Raw genomic sequence first — 22,774 nt, forward strand, 5'->3', positions numbered from 1 at the left:
CTCGCATCTGATTGGCTAAAGAGTACGACAGACCCACGTGGGAAGAGAGCTCTGCCAGGAAAGTCTCAAAAAAACACACACACACAAATCCGAGTGGATTCGTACTAAATGACGATTTGTACATTTAGACACTCGTACATTTTAAACATTCAAAGGTTTTTGTGCACAGTTGTATATCTACGAATTGTGTTTTGCATTTGTGAAATGTATTTTATGAATATATAATTTTCTAAATAAAAATAAAAGCGTCTGCTAAATGCAAATATAATTTTATTTTGCGCATGTGAATTGCTTTTTGTGAATATATATTTTTTTTCACGCACGTGAATTTTTTTTTTGTGTGTACGTGAATTAGGTTTCCTGCATGTGAAATTGTCTACGCATGTGTGAATCGTGTTTTTTGCATGAATTATATTTGAGACTAATCTGCTTCCATAGTTTTAGGCTTTTCCTTATTTTTATATTTTAGACATACATCAGTTATGGTGAGGAAAAAAAAATGACTCGCCATCTCCTCATTGCACAGATAACATAACGAAAGAGTTTCTATTTTCAATTTTAATTATTTTGTTTTAAAGTAGTAATTTAAAGCTTTCTATATATTTTTATCATGTCTGTGAGGCAATTCGCTGAGTTTAGGTTCATCATTGTAAGGTGCTCCTGTTGAAGACCGAGACGGCAGAAAGAGTTTGTTTTCTTTATTTTATAAAAGTACAACGTTTTGTTGATATTGTGTGAGTGCACACAAATAAAACTAGACAGTTTAGAAAAAAAACTTTATAATTTAGAATTATGTATTACCCTTACCTTTATGAGCAAAGGTTGTTTGTTTCCATTGTTAGAAAAAAAATGCAAGTGATCACAATGGCGCCTCGAGCAAAGCGTGCTTCAGTTTCCGCTCTCTGTACAATCGATTGGATATTTTACCATCTTGTTGAGTTTAAAACGCCCCCCCCCCCCAAAAAAAACAACAACAACAACAACAACAACAACTCTGTGCATACCCTCTGCAGAAATCCTGCAGTCGCCCCTGTGTGGAAGTAACGTGTGTCATGGAGCAACCAATATTTCCAAACAACCTGTAGTTCCAGCATTGAACCTCATTCATTTGAATGTTTCTCAATGCATTTTTGACATTTTAATCTAGCCAGTAGTCATATTGTAGAGTCTGTCTGTCTGTCTCTCTCACTCTCTATCTAAAGCACTATTTTAAACTTGTCAGCTTGCATAAATTAATATTCACTTGTTGTGTATGTGAATATTATAAAATGACATTAGGATGTGTGTAATTAACCTTTCTAAAACTAAAAATAATCTAAACTTATACAAATCTAGTGTTTGAGTTCGATAATATAAATATTAGATACTCATTCAAATACAAAACCTAAAAAAAGGCAACACTCTTTTGAGCAACTAGGCATCTAGTGGCTAAACCATGGCATTGCACATGAATATTATTTTTCTGGCCACCAGATGCCTCTAATTTTCCTTTGGAAATTGGAATTTAAAAACTTTTCCCCCCTCTATTTTAATCTTAAATGCTAAGATAATTGTAGTATAAATAAAAAAACATATTAGGAAAAAAAAATATTATTTTAAATTATTGGATAATTGTTATATTATTTCGTACCAAAAATGTATCCAACTGTAAAGTGTAGGCAACATTGTAATCAATACACATTATGCATTAACATTGCAAATATAGTGAAACTGTTGTCTATTCTATATACATATATTATTTAGTGTAGGGTTTGAGTCCACCTAAGTCAAGTCCAAGTGGAGTCTGAGTCTTTAACCAGTTGAATCTGAGACAAGTCTGTCAAGTACAAAATGGCCTGAGTTGGACTCAAGTCCCAGTCCCAAATGGCCGAGTCTAAGTCCAATGAAACATTATTATTTATAAGAATCTTAACATTGTTTTAACCTTTACAACTAGAAAAACACAATGTCAATTTAAATGTAACAAAAACAAACCTCTAATTGCATTGCTTATGTCTCTATTGGTTTATATCATTTTTACGATTTTTAATGAAATATGAATTTTGAATGATCAAAATTAGTTATTTTATTCATCAGTGTTTGAACCGTTAAAGAAGGAACCGCATTTTAATTTCTGAGTTAAAAAATTACAACTGGATGGACTGCAAAGTACACAGACCCCTTAGACAGGGCATTTTGATTTTTTTCTTGGATGAAAATGCCCTACACTTTCCATACACTTTCCATAAGTCACAGCTAACTTACATGTTTTATTTTTGAATGCATTTATAGTTACATTAATTACAATAAATTACATTATGTAAGGTATAATTGATGATGGGATGTTAAATTATTATAAAATTATGCAAACCCAAGGTTATTTTGGACTCATAAAAACTATTGTCGCAAAGATGTTAGAATTTTTTTTTTCTTTGTAGCTAGAAACTGCCACTATGTTTTTAGTTTTTAAAGTTTTTCAGATAGTCTAGTAAAGGCTTCTACAGAAATAGCCTACTACAGACATTTCATAAAGTAATAAATGTAAAAATAATTTTCACTGTATACATTAACCTATAGATGATTCTTAAACTTTATAAGTGATTCAGTCAAGAGCAGTGACTGATTTTCTCCTTTTCTTTTGTTTGATTAACATTTATTATTCCGTCAGTGGCTGCAGGTTTATGCGTGTTCACACTGCACACGTCAACAGAGCGTAAAGGCCATTCCACACTGAATGCGGAAAAACGTGAAACAAATATCGGACGCGATGATGCGCTAAAATAATAAAACAATAGATTTATATGGATGTTTCCACATCAAAATGTTGGTTCTACCGCCGTGCGTACCGCCGCTGCGTCTGACCGCTGAGTGGCACTTTAACCACAAGTTATCAAACAAGCACACCAAAGCACATTTTCGCAAATAGACGTCAGCTTTGCCTCACTGATGTGTTACATTTGATGGCTGCAGTTGGGGCAAATGAAAGATAAACACTGTAGTTAAAATATTTAATATTCACAGATGAAAGTTTAGAACTTATGAAGTTATGTGTATTTCTTAGAACGAATTCAAACAGGATAAATGTCAATCCTATGAGCCTGTGCTTATATTTTCTCTAAGCTACACAGTATTACACCATATTTTAGATTTGACACATTTAATAGGTGTGCAGTATTATTTATATAATATGAATTATGTGTTATATTATTCTAAAGAAATTGTGCTTTACTTTGCATCAAAGCATTAAAAGTGGTCTATTTTAGTGAGCTAGGCTACATGGATTTATATGCAAAATGTCAATATTCTCACATATTAGGCCTATATTTTAATTTATATTTTAAAATCCTTCAGTAAAACAGCATGCATTTTTGTCATGCACTACTTTGTTATTCGTTACCTGTCCTTTATTTTGACAGATAACTTCTTGGGAAATACATATCTGTCTGTACACTGATTAAGAAATTGTTGCGTGTTTTATAAATTATTTTCTTTATTTTAGTAAAACGTGAGGCACTGTATAATTTCACTCCCATTATTTAGGCCTAATTAAAACAAGAAATGAATCAATTAAACCTGCACGATTTAGCTAAATCATAGAAACTCTAAAGAATGGACTTCTCCATACTTTTATAATTTAGACATCCATTAATTAGTGATGAAACAAAATTGCCATGCTGGTGGAAACAACACGAGACCGTGCTACTGCAACTGTCAAGAGCTGCTCGACGGTGTTTAGTGTCCCACAGCAGCAGCACAGCTGAACAGTTCTGCCTTCAAATACACGCAATAGGCTTAAGCTTGCAAGCACCGGCAAAAGTAATTACCATAAATGTGACAGGGGGAAATAGTAAGGAGATATTTGAATTATTTACTAATAAACTAGTCTTTTTGGAGTCTGTGTTGCAAGGATAAAGTTGCCTGTCTGGCCATCTCCTCATTAGACGCGCCTTTAGAGAGAAATCTTTAAGGATTATGATTATAATGAAAGAGTTTTTGTTTAAGATTTGTTTTATTTCATTAAGTAGTCATTTAAAGCTTTCTATGGATATATTTATCATGTCTGTGAGGCATGTTTTCACTGAGTTTCGGTTCATTTTTGTACTCCTGTTAAAGACAACACGGCAGAAAGCGCAACGTTTTGTTGATATTGTGAGTGCACACAAATAAAAGTAGACCTTTAGTAGTTATGAATGATGTATTACTCTTACATTTATGAGCAAAAATGGCGGCGTATCCACTGAAAAAAATGCAAGTGATCACGCTGGCATCTGTACTGAAGGGTCTTCGCAAAAACTATTGGATAGAGCACACATTTATCTGGGTCTAATGTTTAAACATTGTTATATGCTTCAACTATTTATTTTAAGTCGTGATGATTTGAGAAGGCTAAATTGATCAAACATAGGTTCACTTAAAAAAAAAAAAAAACTTATATTTAACGAACAAAAAATGCTCCAAACGTTTTCTAAATTAACTTAATAAAAAATGAAACAAAACATAATCACTTTGCTATTATATACAAAACTGAACTATTTTAATAGCTGAAACAGTAGTATAAGTTGTTTAGGGAGTATTTAGCTGTTCAGATCAGACACTAGAGCATCCCTTCATTCAGATACAGTGGAAGATCTGATAAGAATCAGTGTAGAGGGGCCAAGTCTGGAAGATTTTGATGCTAGAGAGAGTGTGGCCAACTGGTTTAGCCAAGGCCAAAGATCAAGAAGGCCAAACTACAGGAGTATGCCATCCAAGGGCCTGTGACTGCAATGGAGGATAGTCCATAAGACATTGAGCCATGAGATGTTCAGTTTGGAGCCCTTAAAACACTTAATTTAGATTTTCTTTTTATTTCATTTATCTTGAGATGTTTTAAGTTTAAATTTCAGTTCAGTGAAACACTTTAATCAACAACATGGTTTCAGTAAGTTACCTTTCTTGTAGAATTGTGCTTCAAATAAAGAACTTTATGTTGACCAGATTGTTAGTTAATCATTTAGGCTACATGTCAATATTGCCTATATGGACGGCGATAAAAAAAAAAAAAAAGAAAAATAAGTGAACTTGTAAAAATGTGTTAAATGCGATGCGGTCAAAAATTTTAAGTTGGGTGCACAAAAGTTAGGTGCACCCAAGGAAAAAATGTTAGGTGCACCAGTGCAACCAGTGCAGAAAGTTAGTCTAGAGCCCTGTACCATCTAGACATCTCTGTTAAAGTTTGTAAAGCATTTATACGCGTTTGTATAAATTCTTCTTTCAAAACGGCCTGTGATGAAGATGTGCCATAACACTGATTTTTCCTCTGAAACACAAAAACGAAAACTGATATAAAATTGATATTTTATGTTTTGAGAATGGCCAACCCTTCTCTGCAGATATTCTTGCTTCTGGTTTGTGCATTGTAAATACAAAAAATAAAAAAAAACACACAAACATATATATATATAGCGTAAAATTAAAGATTCGATCGTGAGCATGGTTGAAACAAGAGAAGCCGAATTCCTCGGAAAGGCAACAGGATGCTGTAAATCAACTACTAGCACCACAGTCTGAAGCTAGATAACCAACCAGCTCTTTCACAGAACAGCTTTCAACATTAACACCATTAGAACAATTATTGACAATTTCAATTCGAAGAAGAGATTGTCAAATTTGGGGCAAGTAATCAAAGAGATGCACAGCGTTACCATCACATGTAAACCCATAATAGTAATCATGATCACAAGCTCTTTGGATTGACTTACCCCACCTCGAAGGAAACAAGACTGAAATTCCTAAGGAGACCTGTTAACCTCTCTGGTCTTCACAGGACATATCCTTACTCCACAGAATGGCACAGAGAATGCCTTCCAATGCATATAATGAACTCAAAAAAGACTTCTAAATGGATATCAGTCCATTGCTTAACTCCATATCATACATGTAACCCACACATTTGACTTTAATGTTTCTAATCACTTATTGTGTATGTCTTTTTAAATAACTCTTGAATAGCTTAAGGGATCATATTCATGTTTAGTATGTGTGTGTTCAAATCTTCTTGCTTGAAACGTTTCTGACCATCAGTTATTTGTCAAATGTATCATATTCTTGCTATAGGAATCATGTCCAAATTATACCCTGCAAGAGCAGGAAAATTCGGACCACGTGCTTGATAAGATAACATATGATTTATGAATGGGTGGGACAAACATCGCAACACACCGAGAAAAGACAATATCTAATTGGTCAAGACAACATTTGAGGTGTGGCCAAAAGGCCAGTTTAAATACTCAGGACACCATCAAATTTAGCTTTTAGCCTTTGCTTTTTTAGCTTTTGCTTTTAGTCATGCTTTTTGTCATCACTTTTAGCGTTCGTTGAGCGCGGTTCCAGCATGCTTCGGCCTGCACGCCTGCTGCTACTTAGCCACGATGAGAAGAAACACCACCTAGTCTCGTCAAACTTTACTTCTGTTCTTTTACTTTAGTTTCTTTTCTTTTCCGTTTGAGAGTTTCGTGTTCTGAGTTAAGTTTTGTAACGCCGTGTCTCCGAGTCTGACCTCGTGTGCCCGTCTGAAACTTCAGCCAGCCCACAACTCCGCATCGTCAGCCTACGCCCAACCACGGGCTTCCCAAGACGTCACTTCAACGACTACTGAACTTCCAGCCAATCAGCAACCTCGGGAAACCCCCTTTTCAGCGACAACAAAGGGAACCCCATTACACAGGCATCACAAGTAACGTACCTCCAGACTCTGATCTGTACTGGTGTTATCTAATATAATTTTAACCTACTTGATGAACTCAATGCGAGGGTTAATTAAGTGACTCATGGTTGTTCATGTCTATGCAACTTCACGTATTGCTGTAAACTTGGGATTACACATTTTCATTCTCTTAAACTCATTCTTTCCTAACGTTCTATCTTCCTGCAACTTGTGTGAATGTGTGAGTGTGTGTGCTTAAGTGTTAGATTAGTTTATATGTCTTAGATTTATCAATAAAGCCTTATTCATATTGAAAAGAGAAGTATCTTGTGCTTTGTGCTTACAAGTTAATGTCTTAAACTGCCGATCTTGTTACTGTGCTAATTAATAGTGTTTTCACTATACTTTGGATATTAATATCCAGCGCAGATTTGATGTTTAAACGGCTCGTTCAGTGAATCGCTTGCCGTTTCAGTGATCAGCCGTGAAACAGTGATTCTGTTCAAATTTCCTTTAAATCTTAAATGATTCCCTTTGAGCTAAATTGACCTGTTTCCCTTACACACACACACACACATATATACATATATATATATATATATATATATATATATATATATATATATATATATATATATATATATATATATATATATATATATTACAAAAAAAAAAACTCCAAAATGTTTTTTGTCACGTCTGTAAAGAATGTGTATTCCCAAATCTAAAACAGCCTATAAAACATGTTCATAGACGGATACTTTACTGATGTCTGGACTCTGTTTGGGATTTAGAAAAACATAAAGAGATGGTTCAATATATTGGTAATGAATAGGCTACATTCTGAGAGAATTTATATTTCGCAGTCTAAAAAATATTGTATGGATGAAACAAATAAAATTAATGCAACAGTTTGGATCTTTTTTTTTTTCTTTTTTTGAGTTAAGGCAACTTCCTCTGAAATTAAGTTATAATAACTAATAAACTATATTACGCTATACAGTAGTCAACATTTGAAGGAGATCAAAACCTTTCTTCAACATTATTCTAAAACCAAAGTGACAGGCATTTGTCCTATCTAAACCTGTTCTGCAAGTTTGAAACCCTCATAAGACACTGTCCATATGAAAGCGCAAGAAATTCACACCCTTATCTCGACCCCCACAAACTATACAGAACTACCCCCTCCAGCCGGTCTGTTTTTTGGCTGTGAGGAATGGTGTGTTGTCATGTTACTGGGTTGAAACATGCCTGCACTCACAGCAGCCTTACTCTTTTTATTCATTATTTTCTCGCAGCCCATATTATTATTTTCACTAGACCATAATAATAACAAATTATCAATTGATAATTAATCATTATTTTTGTGAAAATCATTGTTATTTGTGAACGTAGGTGTTTGAGGAAGGCTTTAAGACCAAGCGATATCCTCTGCAGCTGCTCCCGCTTCACAGCGAGCATGACTTGCACTAATAACTGACTCAGCTTCACCGTCAGCAAGTTTTGATTTTACAAAATCAGTTGGATTGAATACAACTCATTGATCATGAGCCCAACGTTTAGCAAGGCAGGAAAACATTCAGTCTACCTGAAGGAAGACGTATTTCATTGTAAGTTAATGCTGTTAAATGGAGAGTTAAAAAAAAAAAAATCTATTCTTAAACTTGGACCTCATTATATTGAAATACAACTCCTAACATTTCATAGACCTTCAGTTGTTATGCTTTAAAATTCCTTGCCATTTGTAATTTCACAGTATTTTCACCTTCTAAATTACTACCCCCATTCTATAATGGTAAAATTTACTCATGCTGATGGTTTTTTTATTTTTTTATTTTTTTAATAATTGTAGCCTATATTGTTGACGCAAAACAAATATGATAACTTTTTTAACTGCAGGCAGATATAGGCCTATATTATTAAAAATATATTATCATTACAAATATTTGGATCGTCCCTTATTCTGTACCTTATTTTCTTAAAGAATAAACACTTATTTTATACAAGAATAGACATAAATAAAGAATAAAAGAAACAAATCTCAATTAGCCCTTATTTCCCATTTCTGAAGTTAACTGGCAACTCTAATGATGATGTAATTATATTTTGACTCCCCTGACAGTGACACCTTGCTCAAAACACAAAAACAAAAAAAAAACAAAACAAAAAAAATTCCCCGTTGTAGTATATATGCGAGCGATTAATAGATTTAAAAAAGAAAAAAAGTGGGTGCTTGGTTTCGGAAAATAAATACAGCTCGTTAAAAATTATATGATCAAAAAGTCATGCTAACATATTAATTCATAGAACTAATTTAAGCAATTAAAACCTTTTTTATACTAGATTCAACTTGAATTTCAATACTATTAAACTGACTTTAAAATCTCAAGGAGTTTATAAGCTGAAACGGTAAAATGTCACAGTGCATGTTAAATAGCCTAAATGAACTATCTTATATAGTATCTGAAGACCTTGATTGCATGTTAGCATAAAACTAACAATATAATTTGATTTTTTTTTTCTTATTTTAAATGAACAATTCCTGTATAAAATGGGACAGCAACCTTTATATCAAACATTTTGAAATCATCCACAGCTGAGCAACGTGAGAGGTTGAGAGCAAGTGAATGCGCATACACAAAGTCATTTTCAGATGCAATGAAGAAAAAAAAAAAAACTGGATAAAAACATACACAAAACTTGTAAATAGTTAACAACAGCCTAGATTAGGCCCATACTCTGTTTCTAAGTATATAATGTATTTTTTTTTTAACCCACAGTAACACATTTTAACTGATTAATCGCCTATTTTCGCTTTTTTTTTTTTTTTTTGTGAGAGGGGAAAAAAAAGTTGCATTTTATTACATTCAGAAATTATAACGGCAGGCCTAATAATGTTATAGGTGCCAACAGGATATTTTTAGTTCCCCTCACTTTACAACAAATCCTTTACATTTAACAAATTTATCAGAACAGAACAATAATTAAAAAATGTATAATTCTAATGGATTAAAATAATTGCATTATGTGATGCTTAGTTATAAATAAATAATATAAAATAATAAGAATAATTTAAAGGAAACATAAGGTAAGGTTGGGCTCTCTCATTCTGGAGAAATCCAAACATTTCCATATTCGTGATGTTGCCCATTTGAAAATAGGCTTTGTAATTCACGCATTTCAGTATTCGACGAAAAAAAAAAAAACATAATGAACAAAAATATGCCAAAGTGCTGCTCGCGCCGGATGACACGGTGAACGGCTGCACTGTTTCCAATGAATACGTGCGCGAGGCACCAGTGCGATCAAACATCTGAAACAGAAAATACTCCATTTTTGGTCACACATAAGGCATAATTCGAAAATGCAAACTGTTAGCAGTTAGAAAAATCAAGAATAATAACAGAGTTAATAAGAATTATTTCTAAATGCTGGACCGTTCTCATTTCACTCTGCATATGGAACCTGAAGACTTTTTTTTTAACCAAGAATGAACCGAAATGAGCCTAAGACTATCCCACGTTTTGAAATTAACTCACTATAAATTTTCTAATGGTTTTTAAGGATGTTACAATGTTATATTATTAGGGGTTCAAGCACGTAGTGCTGAAACCCTATTGTAATTGTTAGGCATTTTAGGGGTTCAAGCACGTAGGCCGTAAGGCCTAGAGACTTGAAACTTGGCCAAATGATAGAGCTCAATTTGGGGAGAACCTATCAAGTCTCAGCCCAATTGGCCAATAGGGGGCGCTACAGCGATCAAAAATGTGTATTTGCTCATAGCTCCTAAACCGCTTGTCGTAGACTCAAAAATTTTACATTTCTGGAATCCTTGGGTCAATCCTGATTTTGGGTCTAGGGGGCCTTGTTTTTCCGCAATTTTGATGTATGTCCAAAACCTACTTTTACGAACTAGTCCTAGGTTTTTCGCCCAATTGGAACCAAACCACTGCAGAAATGTTCTCTGGATAGTGAATATCAATAATTATCAAAAAAGTTGAAATTTCAACTCACTGTCGAAATGGGGTGCCAAAATGTTCGAAAGTCAAGCACCAATTTTACGAAAAAGGCTATAACTTTTGAACGAAATGACATATCTTCACCAAACTCGCTACACACATGTATGAGGTAAAACTTTGGTCAAATAAAAAAAAATTATGCAGCTCTACCACTTGGTGGCGCTTTAAGATTGAAGAAACTGTAACTCGGTAACCGTTTGACTGATCAACTTGAAATTTGGTATACAGTGTCTTTGTCCAATGTGGCATAAGTGTCTATGAGGACATTCGCTTATCTCAAAAAACATGGCCGCCATTGGCCAAATAAGTGTAAGCACCTATTTGACAAGGTTAACGTAGGTTAAACGAAACGAAACTCAGTGGGCTTGTTCAAATCATGGCCCTAAAGGTCTGTAAGAATTTTGAAAGAAATCGGCGACTAGTTGGTGCTAATGAGTTTTATGGCTCAGTAATCACGTGGTGTTTCACAGATCCACACAATATGCATATCATTTGATAGATCTCCTCATAATGAGAAACTTTGTCTCAAGAATCATTGCTGTCAATCAAATCGTTCATTAAATATTCACAAATATGTTAAAAACATACTTTTGCGAACTAGTCCTAGGTATTTTGCTCAATCTCGATCAAACCACTGCGGTAATATTCTCTGGACTGTCTAGATCAATAATTATGAAAAAAAAATGTTGAATTTTGTCCTTTGGTTACCTTTAACGGGGTAAATTAGAAAAGGGGCATGGCCAGAATAGCCAAAAGCCTATAAAACCTAAATGAAAACTAAAAAATTTTATGAAACTTGGTGAAAACATGTAGCAGATGACTCTTAACAAGCATGCAAAGATTCATGGAGATCGGACCATAGGTGGCGCTATACCAGTTAAAAGGGCATTAAAAAACACAAGATTTCTATAGAAAATGACCTCAAATTGTAGAACATGTTCATATATTCACACAAACACTAGATCTTCATATCAAAAAATAGATCTCCTCATTCTGAACAACTTTGCCTCTGGGACCAATGTTGTCAATAAAACTGTAAATTAAATATTATATAAAATATTTAAATAAGCTACTTTAACGAACTAGTTCAAGGGTTTAAGCTGAAAATCAATAAAACCACTTCAGTACAATTCTGTAGTCTCTCTAGGTCAATAATTATCCAAAAAATGTTGAACATTTGCATTTGGACAACTATAAACTGGTCATTTTTTTTTATATGTTCTTTATGTAGTGTACCCAAAGGCCTATTAATACAAACAGAAAGCCCACAAATTCTCAAGACTGTGTAAAATAATGCATAATTTCATTCTAAACAAGCATGCAAAATTTAAGAGATATTGGGCAAAAAATAACACTCTAATAGTTAAAAAGGTTAAAAACACAGTGTAGTATGAGAAATTGCAATTTATAACCACTAGATGGCAGCGGAAGACCACTAATGTGCTTATTCAGCTAACCTAAACAGTACTGTTCAAAGGTTTAATGGATTCATGCTTAAACATTGTAAAACCACTGTTACAACATTTTAAATCTCATTGAGTCAAAGTTTACCGTTTTGTTCATACAGACATATCAGTTTTTACAATTTTGCCAGATTATGATTACAGTGAAACCTGAAAATGACATTTAAACTCTTAAAAAGAGAAGACTTGAATCTATATCTGCAACAAAATGTGTGTGCATGTATATCTGTGTATGTGTGTGTCTTTGTGTGTATGTGTGTCTGTGTGAATATGCATATAGGGCAGTGGTTCTCAACTCCAGGCCTCGGGACCCACTGCTCTGCACATTTTAAATGTTTCTGAATCTGACACACTCAGTTCAGTTCATGGATCTCTCTCCTAATGAGCTGATGATCTGAATCAGGTGCGATAAATAAGGGAGACAAACAAAATGTGCAGAGCAGTGGGTCCCGAGGACTGGAGTTGAGAACCACTGATATAGGGTATTAATATACTAGATTAATCATTTAATTTCAGTGTGTGTGTATGTGTGTTGTGTGTCTGTGAGCTTATTTTCCATTTTGGATGTGTTTAACTGTCAGTCATAAGTCCAGGTTGGCCAAGACCACCTCAAAGGCCTTAATGTGCTTGAACCACAGTAATCGCTGCTTGCAGCTATATTAATGTTATTGTTGTTTTACTTCCTCCTTTCATCTCCATTAACAAACCAACATTTTACAATTATATTCAGTTCGCAATCTGTCCCTTTGTGCCCCCTGGCAGTAGTTTCGCGAATGATTTTAACACGCGACTGACATGCAGTTAACGCCGCAGCCATTTTCAAGTGTAGCTTGATGCTAATTGTACTCCTAATTATATTTTAGGATGTAGCCTATTCTTGTAAGCATTATAGATAGTTTGTTTCTGGTGTAGAACCTTGTTTATCTTAATTTAATGGTGTTTATTGAGCAGCGGATGATGTTAAATCCATTTATGAGATACATGTCAGAGGAAAAATGTATTGTTGGTCGACTCGGCGGCACCTAGTGTGCAGGAGTGAATTAGCAGGTGGCAAACAGTCGTTTCGCATTCGGTGTAAAAGCTCTGTTCACGGGCGATTCGCATCGCGCTCAGTGTGGAAAAGCCTTACATAAGCAGCACATATTTTTTTTCAGCTCTCACAATGGTCTCAAACTCAATTCCTGGAGGGCCACAGCTCTGCACAGTTTAGCTCCAACCCTAATCAAACACACCTGATCCAGCTAATCAAGGTCTTCAGGATTACTAGAAACTTCCAAGCAGGTGTGATTTGGAGCTGGTTGGAGCTAAACTTTGCAGAGCTGTGGCCCTCCAGGAATTGAGTTTGAGACCACTGGATAAGAGCATTCACACCACACGTGGAGGCGCGTAGTAGGAGCAGAGCAGCAGTGCACCGAGACTATTTTTGCTGCGCCGCTTACGCTGAATTAAAGCCACAGTGTATTGTTCTTTATCAAAATTAACCCGATTAACATGAAAAATAACAAATGTCACCATAAAATCATGTGATTGAGGTGTTTGTTTAACAATCACCCTATGAAAAAATATGTTCAATTAATAAAACTAGAGACATTTGTTAACTTTATGTAGTGAATTATTAAGTATTGTGTAATTTGGAATTGTGACTAGGTTAACAGAGAGCTTACCACTCGGAGTTGAGAAGAGCTGTTGTTGTCCTAGCCAAAACCAGCTCGTGCTTGCAGTGTTCGGCATCTGTAAAATAAAGAAACATAAATTGCATCCCTCAGCCTCCGTATTCTGCTGCCTCATTAGATATCACATAATTGGCGATGAGGAGTTAAAGGGGTCCTATTATGCTTTTTCACTTTTTCAACTTTAGTTAGTTTGTAATGTTGCTGTTTGAGCATAAAAAAAGATCTACAAACTTACAAAGCTCAAGGTCCAATTCAAAAGGAGATATTTTATTTAACAGAAATCACTTTTCAAAAACTACAATGAACGACTCGTTTTTTACTGGGATTTGTGATGCCACAAATACCGACGACTGGGACGAGACCTGGTTGAGCTGCACTAGAGAAAGCAACGAACATTATCACTATGTCGGAGACACCCTAGCTTTCCCAAGGCAGATGAATTTAGACTGGTTACAATCATCCGGGTTTAAATCGTGCCTAAATTGATTTGATTTTGACGCAAGGGGTATGACAAGGTGAGGTGGTAAGGGGCATGACATTTCGCGACCAGGCGCCGAGTGGTGCCAATCACAACACACACACACACACACACACACACACACACACACACACACACACACACACCCAGCTAACCAATCACAGCACATTTTGTATTTCAGAAGGCGGGCTTTCATTTGATACAGGAATTATTCGAGCCGTTCATGTCAGACTGGGGAGAGAGGTGTTGTAATAATGTAAAATATGTGAAAAATAATGTTTTACGAACAACCTAGTATGTGAGCCTGTTCTAGTACACCCCCAAAACAAAATCAAGACTTTGTAAAAGAGCATAATAGGACCCCTTTGTGTGTTAGCGTGTTGTAGTAAATAGTTGATGTGAGTTCATGATTTTGTATGGGACACTGGTACTGAAGAGTAAACAGACTGCTTGCAATGAGACAAAATTGACAATTAACAAGACAAAATGACTACAGTGGTGGGGATGGTGAGTCCTTTTGATGGTGCATCACAGTTATGGTATGAATATATTGAAATGTTGGATTATTTTTTCAAAGCTAATGAAATTGAAGGAGCTGATAAAAAGTGGAGTTGGGGCATCCACATGTAGTTTTTAAGACATTTGCTCTGCCCTGAAAAGCCAGGAGACAAGACTTATGATGAACTGGTGACTGTCCTAAAAAGACAATTAAAAAATTACAATCCTAAACCAAGTGAAATTGCAAAGATTCAAGTTTAACTCACGTACACGGAAATATGGTGAGACTGTTGCTGATTTTGTTGCAGAATTGAAAAACTTAGCACAACATTGCGAGGGACCACACTTCCACAAATGCTGCGGGACAGACTTGTCTGTGGAGTGAACAATGACAAAATGCAGAAAGCGTGGACACATAAATTGGGCATGCAAGGCAAAACAAACTGATGTGGGGTGTCAAAAGACTTCATTCAAAGAACAAAGAGGAGAGAAAAAAAGAGAAAGTTAAAAGGACATAGCCTGTTAGAGAGGAGGAAAGTAACGAGAGGGAGGACATCCTGGATATTAACACAATATATAGTGTATCCCAAGGTCAACCTAAAGTGGCCCCAATCATGCAGAAAGTGATGGGCCACTCGATCCACAACATTGACATCAGCAAACTGCTCACCCACACGACGCCATACACACTGTCTGCTATCTGCCCTGTACAGTGAAAACCGGGATTCATCTGTTAAGAGAACACCTCTCTGAAGTGCCAGATGCCATCAAATGTGAGCATTTGCCCACTCAAGTCTGTTATGACGACGAACTGCAGTCAGGTCGAGACCCCGATGAGGACGACGAGCATGCAGATGAGCTTCCCTGAGATGGTTTCTGACAGTTTGTGTAGAAGTTCTTTGGTTATGCAAACCGATTGTTGCAGCAGCTGTCCGGGTGGCTGGTCTCAGACGATCTTGGAGGTGAAGATGCTGGATGTGGAGGTCCTGGGCTGGTGGTCTGCGGTTGTGAGGCTGGCTGGATGTACTGCCAAATTCCCTGAAACGCCTTTGGAGATGGCTTATGGTAGAGAAATAAACATCCCCCTGTGCGACTTAGCACTAAAAGAGCATTTCCTAAAGAGCAAATTTCCTCTAAAAGAGCTCCACGGGTGTGTCTTTATAAAGACGACGAGATCGTCATTATAAGGATGCCGTTTCACCTGTGCGTTTCTGGGTGTGGTCGTTACCAGGCACCGGGTGATGGTCGTGATCGCTGCCTCATGTGTCTGGGCATCAAGTACGTTGAGGTGTCCTTCATGTATGCATCATGTTCCCACTGCGGGAAGATGACCATCTCTTAGAGCTGCGAACTAGGCTCCGCTATCTTCAGAGGGGCTGAGTCCCGTTGCCTCTGCCGTGATCTGGGGCTCATTCTGGTGGACAGACGAGAACCACTTCCGGCAGTAGCATGGGCAGTTTGAGGGTCACAGTGGTGGCAAACTCCACAGGGAACCAACCCTCTGGGGTTGCAGAATTCCAAGGTCACTTTGTGCTGTTCACATTTCGGGCCTGCTCAACCGTACAGCCAACGAGCTGTCTCGAGCAATGCTCCCGGGTGAATGACCCAGCTGACTTGGAGCCTGTATGGTCCAGCTGACTTGGAGTTTTTTCAGAGCAGCTCAGGTAGACCTGTTTGCTTCTCCAGAGACCTCTCACTGCCAGTTGTTCTACTCCCTGACCGAGGTTACTCTCGGCATGGACGCACTGGCACACAGCTGGCCGCGGGGCCTTCGCAAATATGCGTTTACCCCAGTGAGCCTTCTCGCACAGACACTGTGCAAAGTCCGGGAGTACTAGGAGCAAGTATTGCTAGTGGCACCGTATTGGCCCACTCGGACCTTGCGACAGCCCCTCCTTGGCCCATTTCTCTGAGGAAGGATCTACTGACTCAGAGACAGGGCACCGTTTGGCACCCGCGTCCAGACCTTTGGAAACTCCACGTCTGGTCCCTGGAAGGGGCGCTGAGGTTCTAGGTGACCTACCCTAGGAGGTAGTGAACACCATCACTTCGGCAAGAGCACCATCTATGAGACACGCTTACGCTTTGAAGTGGAATCTGTTTGTTGAGTGGTGTTCTTCTCGCCGAGAAGACCCCTGAAGATGCCCGATTGCGGTTGTGCTTTCCTTTCTGCAGATGGAGTGAAGGCTGTCTCCCTCCTCCCTCAAAGTCCAGGTTGCTGCTATTGCTGTGCCATGACCCCGTGAATGGGAAGTCTTTAGGTAAGCATGACCTCGTCATCAGGTTCCTTAGAGGGGCCAGGAGGTTAAATCCTTCCTGGCCCCCCTCGATACACTCTTGGGACCTGACTCTGGTGCTGAAATTACTACAGCAGGGCCCATTCGAGCCTTTACATTCAGTTGAGCTAAAGTTTCTTTCATTGAAAACTCTGCTCCTGCTTGCACTGGTCTCCATCAAGAGGGTAGCGGACCTGCACACATTTTCGGTCGACGATTCGTGCCTAGAGTTTGGGCCGGCTGACTCCCACGTAATCCTGTGGCCCAGGCCTGGCTACGTGCCCAAGGTTCCCACTACACCCTTCAAAGACCAAGTAGTGAACCTGCAAGCGCTGCCCCTGGAGAAGGCAGACCCAGCCCTGGCTTTGCTTTGTTCTGTCCGAGCATTAAGATGCTACATAGACCGGACACAAAGCTTCAGGACCTCAGACCAGCTCTTTGTCTGTTACGGAGGCTGGCAGAAGGGGAATGCCATCTCTAAGCAGAGGATGGCCCACTGGATTGAGGATCCCATAACTCTTGCTTATCAGGCACAGGGTGTGCCCTGCCCGTTCAGGTTGCAAGTTCACTCAACTAGAAGTGTTGCATCCTCCTGGGCGTTGGCTCGTGGCACCTCGCTGACAGATATTTGTAGAGCTGTGGGCTGGGCGACTCCTAACACGTACGCTAGATTCTATAGTCTTCATATACAGCCGGTACCCTCCTGTGTTCTCACCTAAAACGGCTAGTGGCACAGAGAGACCCTGGTTAGTGTCAGCTTGCTAAAACTACCCCAGAGTGTCTGTACTGTAGACCCTGTTGAGATCCTCCACCAGCCTAGGCAGCTGGACCCGGCAGAACGTCTGGCGCCAGGCCTTCATGATGAATCCGTGAGAACCATGGAAGGCTGCGTTCCATATTGAGACCTAAGTGGTACTCGTATGCGTATAGTCCATGGTAAAGCCTGTGTTTCCCCAGCAGACTTCTGCCTTCCCAAGAGAGTTTTTAATCACCTCAAGTTTCTCCATATACCCCGAAATGGATGGTATATGTGTATTTGCTACCGAAAACAACTTCGGGAAGGATGGGGCTTCCGCAGCGTCCCTGTTCCAAGTGGAACGGGTACGTTTTCCCAGTGTTATCCAATCTCACCCAATGAGGTAGTGCTTTGACAATGATGGGTGGAACTACTTGTTCCGAGACCCGGCCTACACCTAATAGGGGAGCAGGTGGCTCGCACAGGGCACTGGAAGGGGCAGCACCCATGTCGCTTTGGTAGGGATCCCAATTTGTTGGTCACAGACATGACGTTGAGAGTGACCGACTGAAAGGGAACGTCTCGGTTATGTATGGTAACCCTTGTTCCCTGAAGGAGGGAACGGAGATGTCACGTCCCGTCGCCACGGTTGCTGTACTGCCACTGAGCGGCTGGGTCGCCGGCTCGGCTCCTCAGCGAAAACCTGGTATCCATTGCACCTGCTGCCTACTTATACTCACGTTGTGATCAGCGGCAGCTGGATGTGATAATTGGCTCGTTTAGTTTACACTCGAAGTAGATCATCAGAGCATCAGAATGGGGAAGAAAGGGGATTTAAGTGACTTTGAATGTGGAATGGTTGTTGGTACCAGACGGGCTGGTCTGAGTATTTCAAAAACTGCTGATCTACTGGGATTTTCACGCACAACCAACTCTAGGGTTTACAGAGAATGGTCCGAAAAAGATAAAATATTCATTGAGCGGCAGTTGTGTGAATGAAAATGCCTTGTTGATGTCAGAGGTCAGAGGAGAATGGGCAGACTGGTTAGAGATGATAGAAAGACAACAATAACTCAAATAACCACTCGTTACAACCAAGGTATGCAGAATACCATCTCTGCATGCACAACACGTCGAACCCTGGAACAGATTGGCTACAGCAGCAGAAGACCACACCGGGTGCCGCTCCTGTCAGCTAAGAACTGGAAACGGAGGCTACAATTCGCACAGGCTCACCAGAATTGGACAATAGAAGATTGGAAAAGCTTGGCCTGGTCTGATGAGTCTCGATTTCTGCTGCGACATTCAAATGGTAGGGTCAGAATTTGGCGTAAAGAACATGAAAGCATGGATCCATCCTGCCTTGTCTCAATGGTTCAGGTTGGTGGTGGTGGTGTTGTAATGGTGTGGGGGATATTTTCTTGGCACACTTTGGGCCCCTTACTACCAATTGAGCATCGTTTAAAAGCCACAGACTACCTGAGTATTGTTGCTGACCATGTCCATCCCTTTATGACTACAGTGTACCCATCTTCTGATGGCAACTTCCAGCAGGATAATGCACCATGTCACAAAGCTCAAATCATCTCAGACTGGTTTCTTGGACATGACAATGAGTTCACTTTACTCAAATGGCCTCCACAGTTACCAGATCTCAATCCAATAAAGCAGCTTTGGGATGTGGTGGAACAGGAGATTCGCATCATGGATGTACAGACGACAAACCTGCAGCAACTGCATGATGCTGTCATGTCAGTATGGACCAAAATCTCTGAGAAATGTTTCCAACACGTTGTTGAATCTATGCCATGAAGAATTAAGGCAGTTCTGAAGGCAAAAGGGGGTCCAACCCGGTATTAGCAAGGTGTACCTAATAAAGTGGCCAGTGAGTGTATAAGATAATACTGCAAAAACGGTTTACTGTCAAGCTGTTATATTCCTGTTATATAGGTAATGTCCAACATTCCTAATTTTTCTGTCATTAATTTAATTTTATATGTTGGTATTAATTCAGTGTTTATAATGCTAATAAATAATTTCAACAGAAACTGACAAGGTTTCTAGAGAGCAAAGGTTTTGTGAATAAAGGGAAGATTTAAACACAAAGTCTGTAAAATAATTTGTTAAAAGGATTTGATGGTCACTAGTCTAGTGATAGTATGTTATTGTTGTCATCATTCAGGTTGTATTTCAGCTTTATAAGCAGCTGATATTTGCCATAGCGACAGCAAGATGCTAGTGGACTGCCGAGTCGCTTTCACTACAAATTGTGTGAAACAGGTGCTCTTGCTTTAAGATCTGATGCATAGATCAAATATTTTGACACATCCATATTTCTCCCAACTGTTCAAGTTCACTTAAGACAAAACCGACTGCATTTACATTGAAAGTCTCCAAGACAGGCATTTTGACATAACTTTTCATGTAAGTGTGTAGCGATAACAGAACTTAAGAGAACTTAAGTGAAAGAGAACTCTTATTCGTACATTGACTGAGAGGCATGTTCTGTGGCCGCACTTTCGGTGTGAGCACAGAAACCCATCGGTTTTAAATACTGGACAAGACTTAAAAACACTTGCAAATACTGAATATCACTTTTGTGATAATGCATTGAGTAAGTGACATGTCTGTCAACTGTCCCTGGACTCGGACATATTTTCTGAGTCAAGTCCAAGTAATAATGCATCCGAGTCCGTGACAAGTCCGAGTCCTTTAAAAATTGTACTCGAGAACGTACTCAAGTACGTGTCTGTGTACCTCAACTCTAATATTATTATTATTATTTTTTTTATTTTTTTAAAGGGTGGATTCCATCATGTTGGTAGAAGAGGGTTTTAAGGTGGTTAGTGTGGATGCCAGTGACAAAATGCTTAAATATGCTCTTAAAGAGAGATGGGAGAGGAGAAAAGAGCCTGCCTTTGATAACTGGGGTAAGTGGAGATCACTATTTTGAGTGGGTGACTTTACTGTCATGCGAGAATCAGTTAAATGTTTCTTCATGGCCTGGACTTTTTATTTCAGTAATTGAGGAGGCCAACTGGCTAACGTTACCGGAAGATGTTAAAAAAACTGGAGATGGGTTTGATGCAGTAATCTGTCTAGGCAATTCATTTGCTCATTTACCAGATTTCAAAGGTAAGAATACCAAAGCAAAAAAGTTGTAATATTTTTTTACGGATTTGTCTATTTAACCACTTTCTCATATCTCACAGGGGACCAGAGTGATCAGAAGCTTGCCTTACAAAACATAGCCAGCATGGTGAAACCTGGAGGGATCCTAATCATTGACCACCGTAACTATGATTACATCCTTGAGACTGGCCAAGCACCCCAAGGAAAGAATATTTACTATAAGGTAGTTAAAGACCCACTGAGGTGTGCTGAGCTATTTTTCAATAAAACAGGAAGTTATGGCAAGACATATGGTGAGGGTCCTCCCCTTTTTTAAAAATAGCCAATAGTGTTTTATGTCACAGCCCCACAGGGGACATGACACAAACAGTTTTACCCAATCTCATGTTAATCTTAGTACCTATAGAGTAGTATTGCATCCTTCATATCTCCAAAGAGTGTTTAGTTTTATCATATTTATAAAAGAAAGATACAGCTTTATGTTTCTCTCTAAAAACAGCTGAGCTCCTGGAAGGTGTGCCATCTTTCGGTATCAAACAATGTGCAAATCCAGCACTGAAATGGGCCTTATTTATAAAACATTTATCACCCAAAATGATGGGAACAAACAAACACACTTGCGGAACTCCGTTGCTGCCCTGGAAGAACAAACAACATCAAACTACACTGAAGCTGAACAATGTTATCCTTTCCGAACAACCGAAACCACACTTCTTTTGAGAAATTCTTCTCGAGGAAGTCTTGTGCAGTGATGGGCTTGCTCTTGATCTTGATAGCATTAGACCTCCCCTCCCCCCACACCTGTAATAGATTATCCCTTTAGGCCCCGTCGACACCTGGTACGTCAGGGCCTTAGAACTATTACTACTAGGAAAAAAAAAAACTGTAATAAATGTGATACTTTTAAGTAATGCAGTGTGAAAATGCTGGTGCATGGCACCGGTGTTATCTCTTTTCCTGATCATTGCTGTTTATAATGCAGAGGATGTCTAAGCATTTGCAATGTTTGATTTCCGCCTTCATTGCACTTTAAAATGCAGCATTCTCTGTAGAATTCAAATGGGTTGGATACATTTTGTGATCTGTACTGACTCATGCAATTGTGGTTTCTGAGAAACAGTGTTGAAAACTGAAATCAACACCTAAACAAACAATTTGGTGAATATTTGCTAGCTGCTCGTTCTGTGTGATGAAAAAAGGGTGTTTGTTTTTAAGGCTGTTAACTAAAAGGCTGTTTAGAGGACTTGATTTTTGCTTATGTAAAAGTCCAATAATTCTGATGAAATTTGAAAAAATCAGGGGTTGTTTTTCAGAGTGACCTAAAACAGGACATCTCCACCTCAGTGCTGTGGGTTAATAACAAGCCTCACATGATCACACTGGACTACACTCTGGAACTGCCTCAACCAGTGGATGTTCAGACTCCACCTGATACAAGGTACTGTGATCTGAGCTTCTAGGGTGGTCAGTTTTTGAGTGGTTGTGATCTGTATGCAATTATAGAGTACTCTGGAACATGGATGTAATTACAAAAACAGAAAACATCAGCCAAAGGCAAACTGTTTTTCATGGTACTGTATGTTAGAGTTATCACAATACCATAAATATATCTCACAATACTATACCAGATGAAATATTACAGAGAAGTATCACAATTTGGAGTAAAGCAATTATTTGTTTTTAGTTTGTTTGAATTTTCCCTCTTTTCCTCACTTTCCTTCGCTTTTAAATAGCTTGTAAAAGCGGCATGCACATTTTACTTTCACTTTCAAATAGCGGCAATTTGGCGTAAAGCAATTGTTAATTTTTAGTTTGTTTGAATCTTCCCTCTTTTC

At 38.4% G+C, this 22,774-nt stretch overlaps 1 protein-coding gene across 1 annotated transcript in view; it reads left to right on the forward strand.

Moving 5' to 3' along the window:
- The window catches only part of LOC109106978 (glycine N-methyltransferase-like), a 48,262-nt gene that overhangs the window by 11,555 nt on the left and 13,933 nt on the right, over positions 1-22,774 (forward strand). Inside the window, exons 2-5 of the mRNA XM_042755994.1 lie at positions 20,610-20,737; positions 20,829-20,942; positions 21,020-21,162; positions 22,253-22,377. Of these exons, the coding sequence (XP_042611928.1) occupies positions 20,610-20,737; positions 20,829-20,942; positions 21,020-21,162; positions 22,253-22,377 (510 nt within the window). The remainder of the gene's footprint in view (positions 1-20,609; positions 20,738-20,828; positions 20,943-21,019; positions 21,163-22,252; positions 22,378-22,774) is intronic.

Source organism: Cyprinus carpio, unplaced genomic scaffold (assembly GCF_018340385.1).
Source record: "Cyprinus carpio isolate SPL01 unplaced genomic scaffold, ASM1834038v1 S000006763, whole genome shotgun sequence".
Classification (NCBI taxonomy): domain Eukaryota; kingdom Metazoa; phylum Chordata; class Actinopteri; order Cypriniformes; family Cyprinidae; genus Cyprinus; species Cyprinus carpio.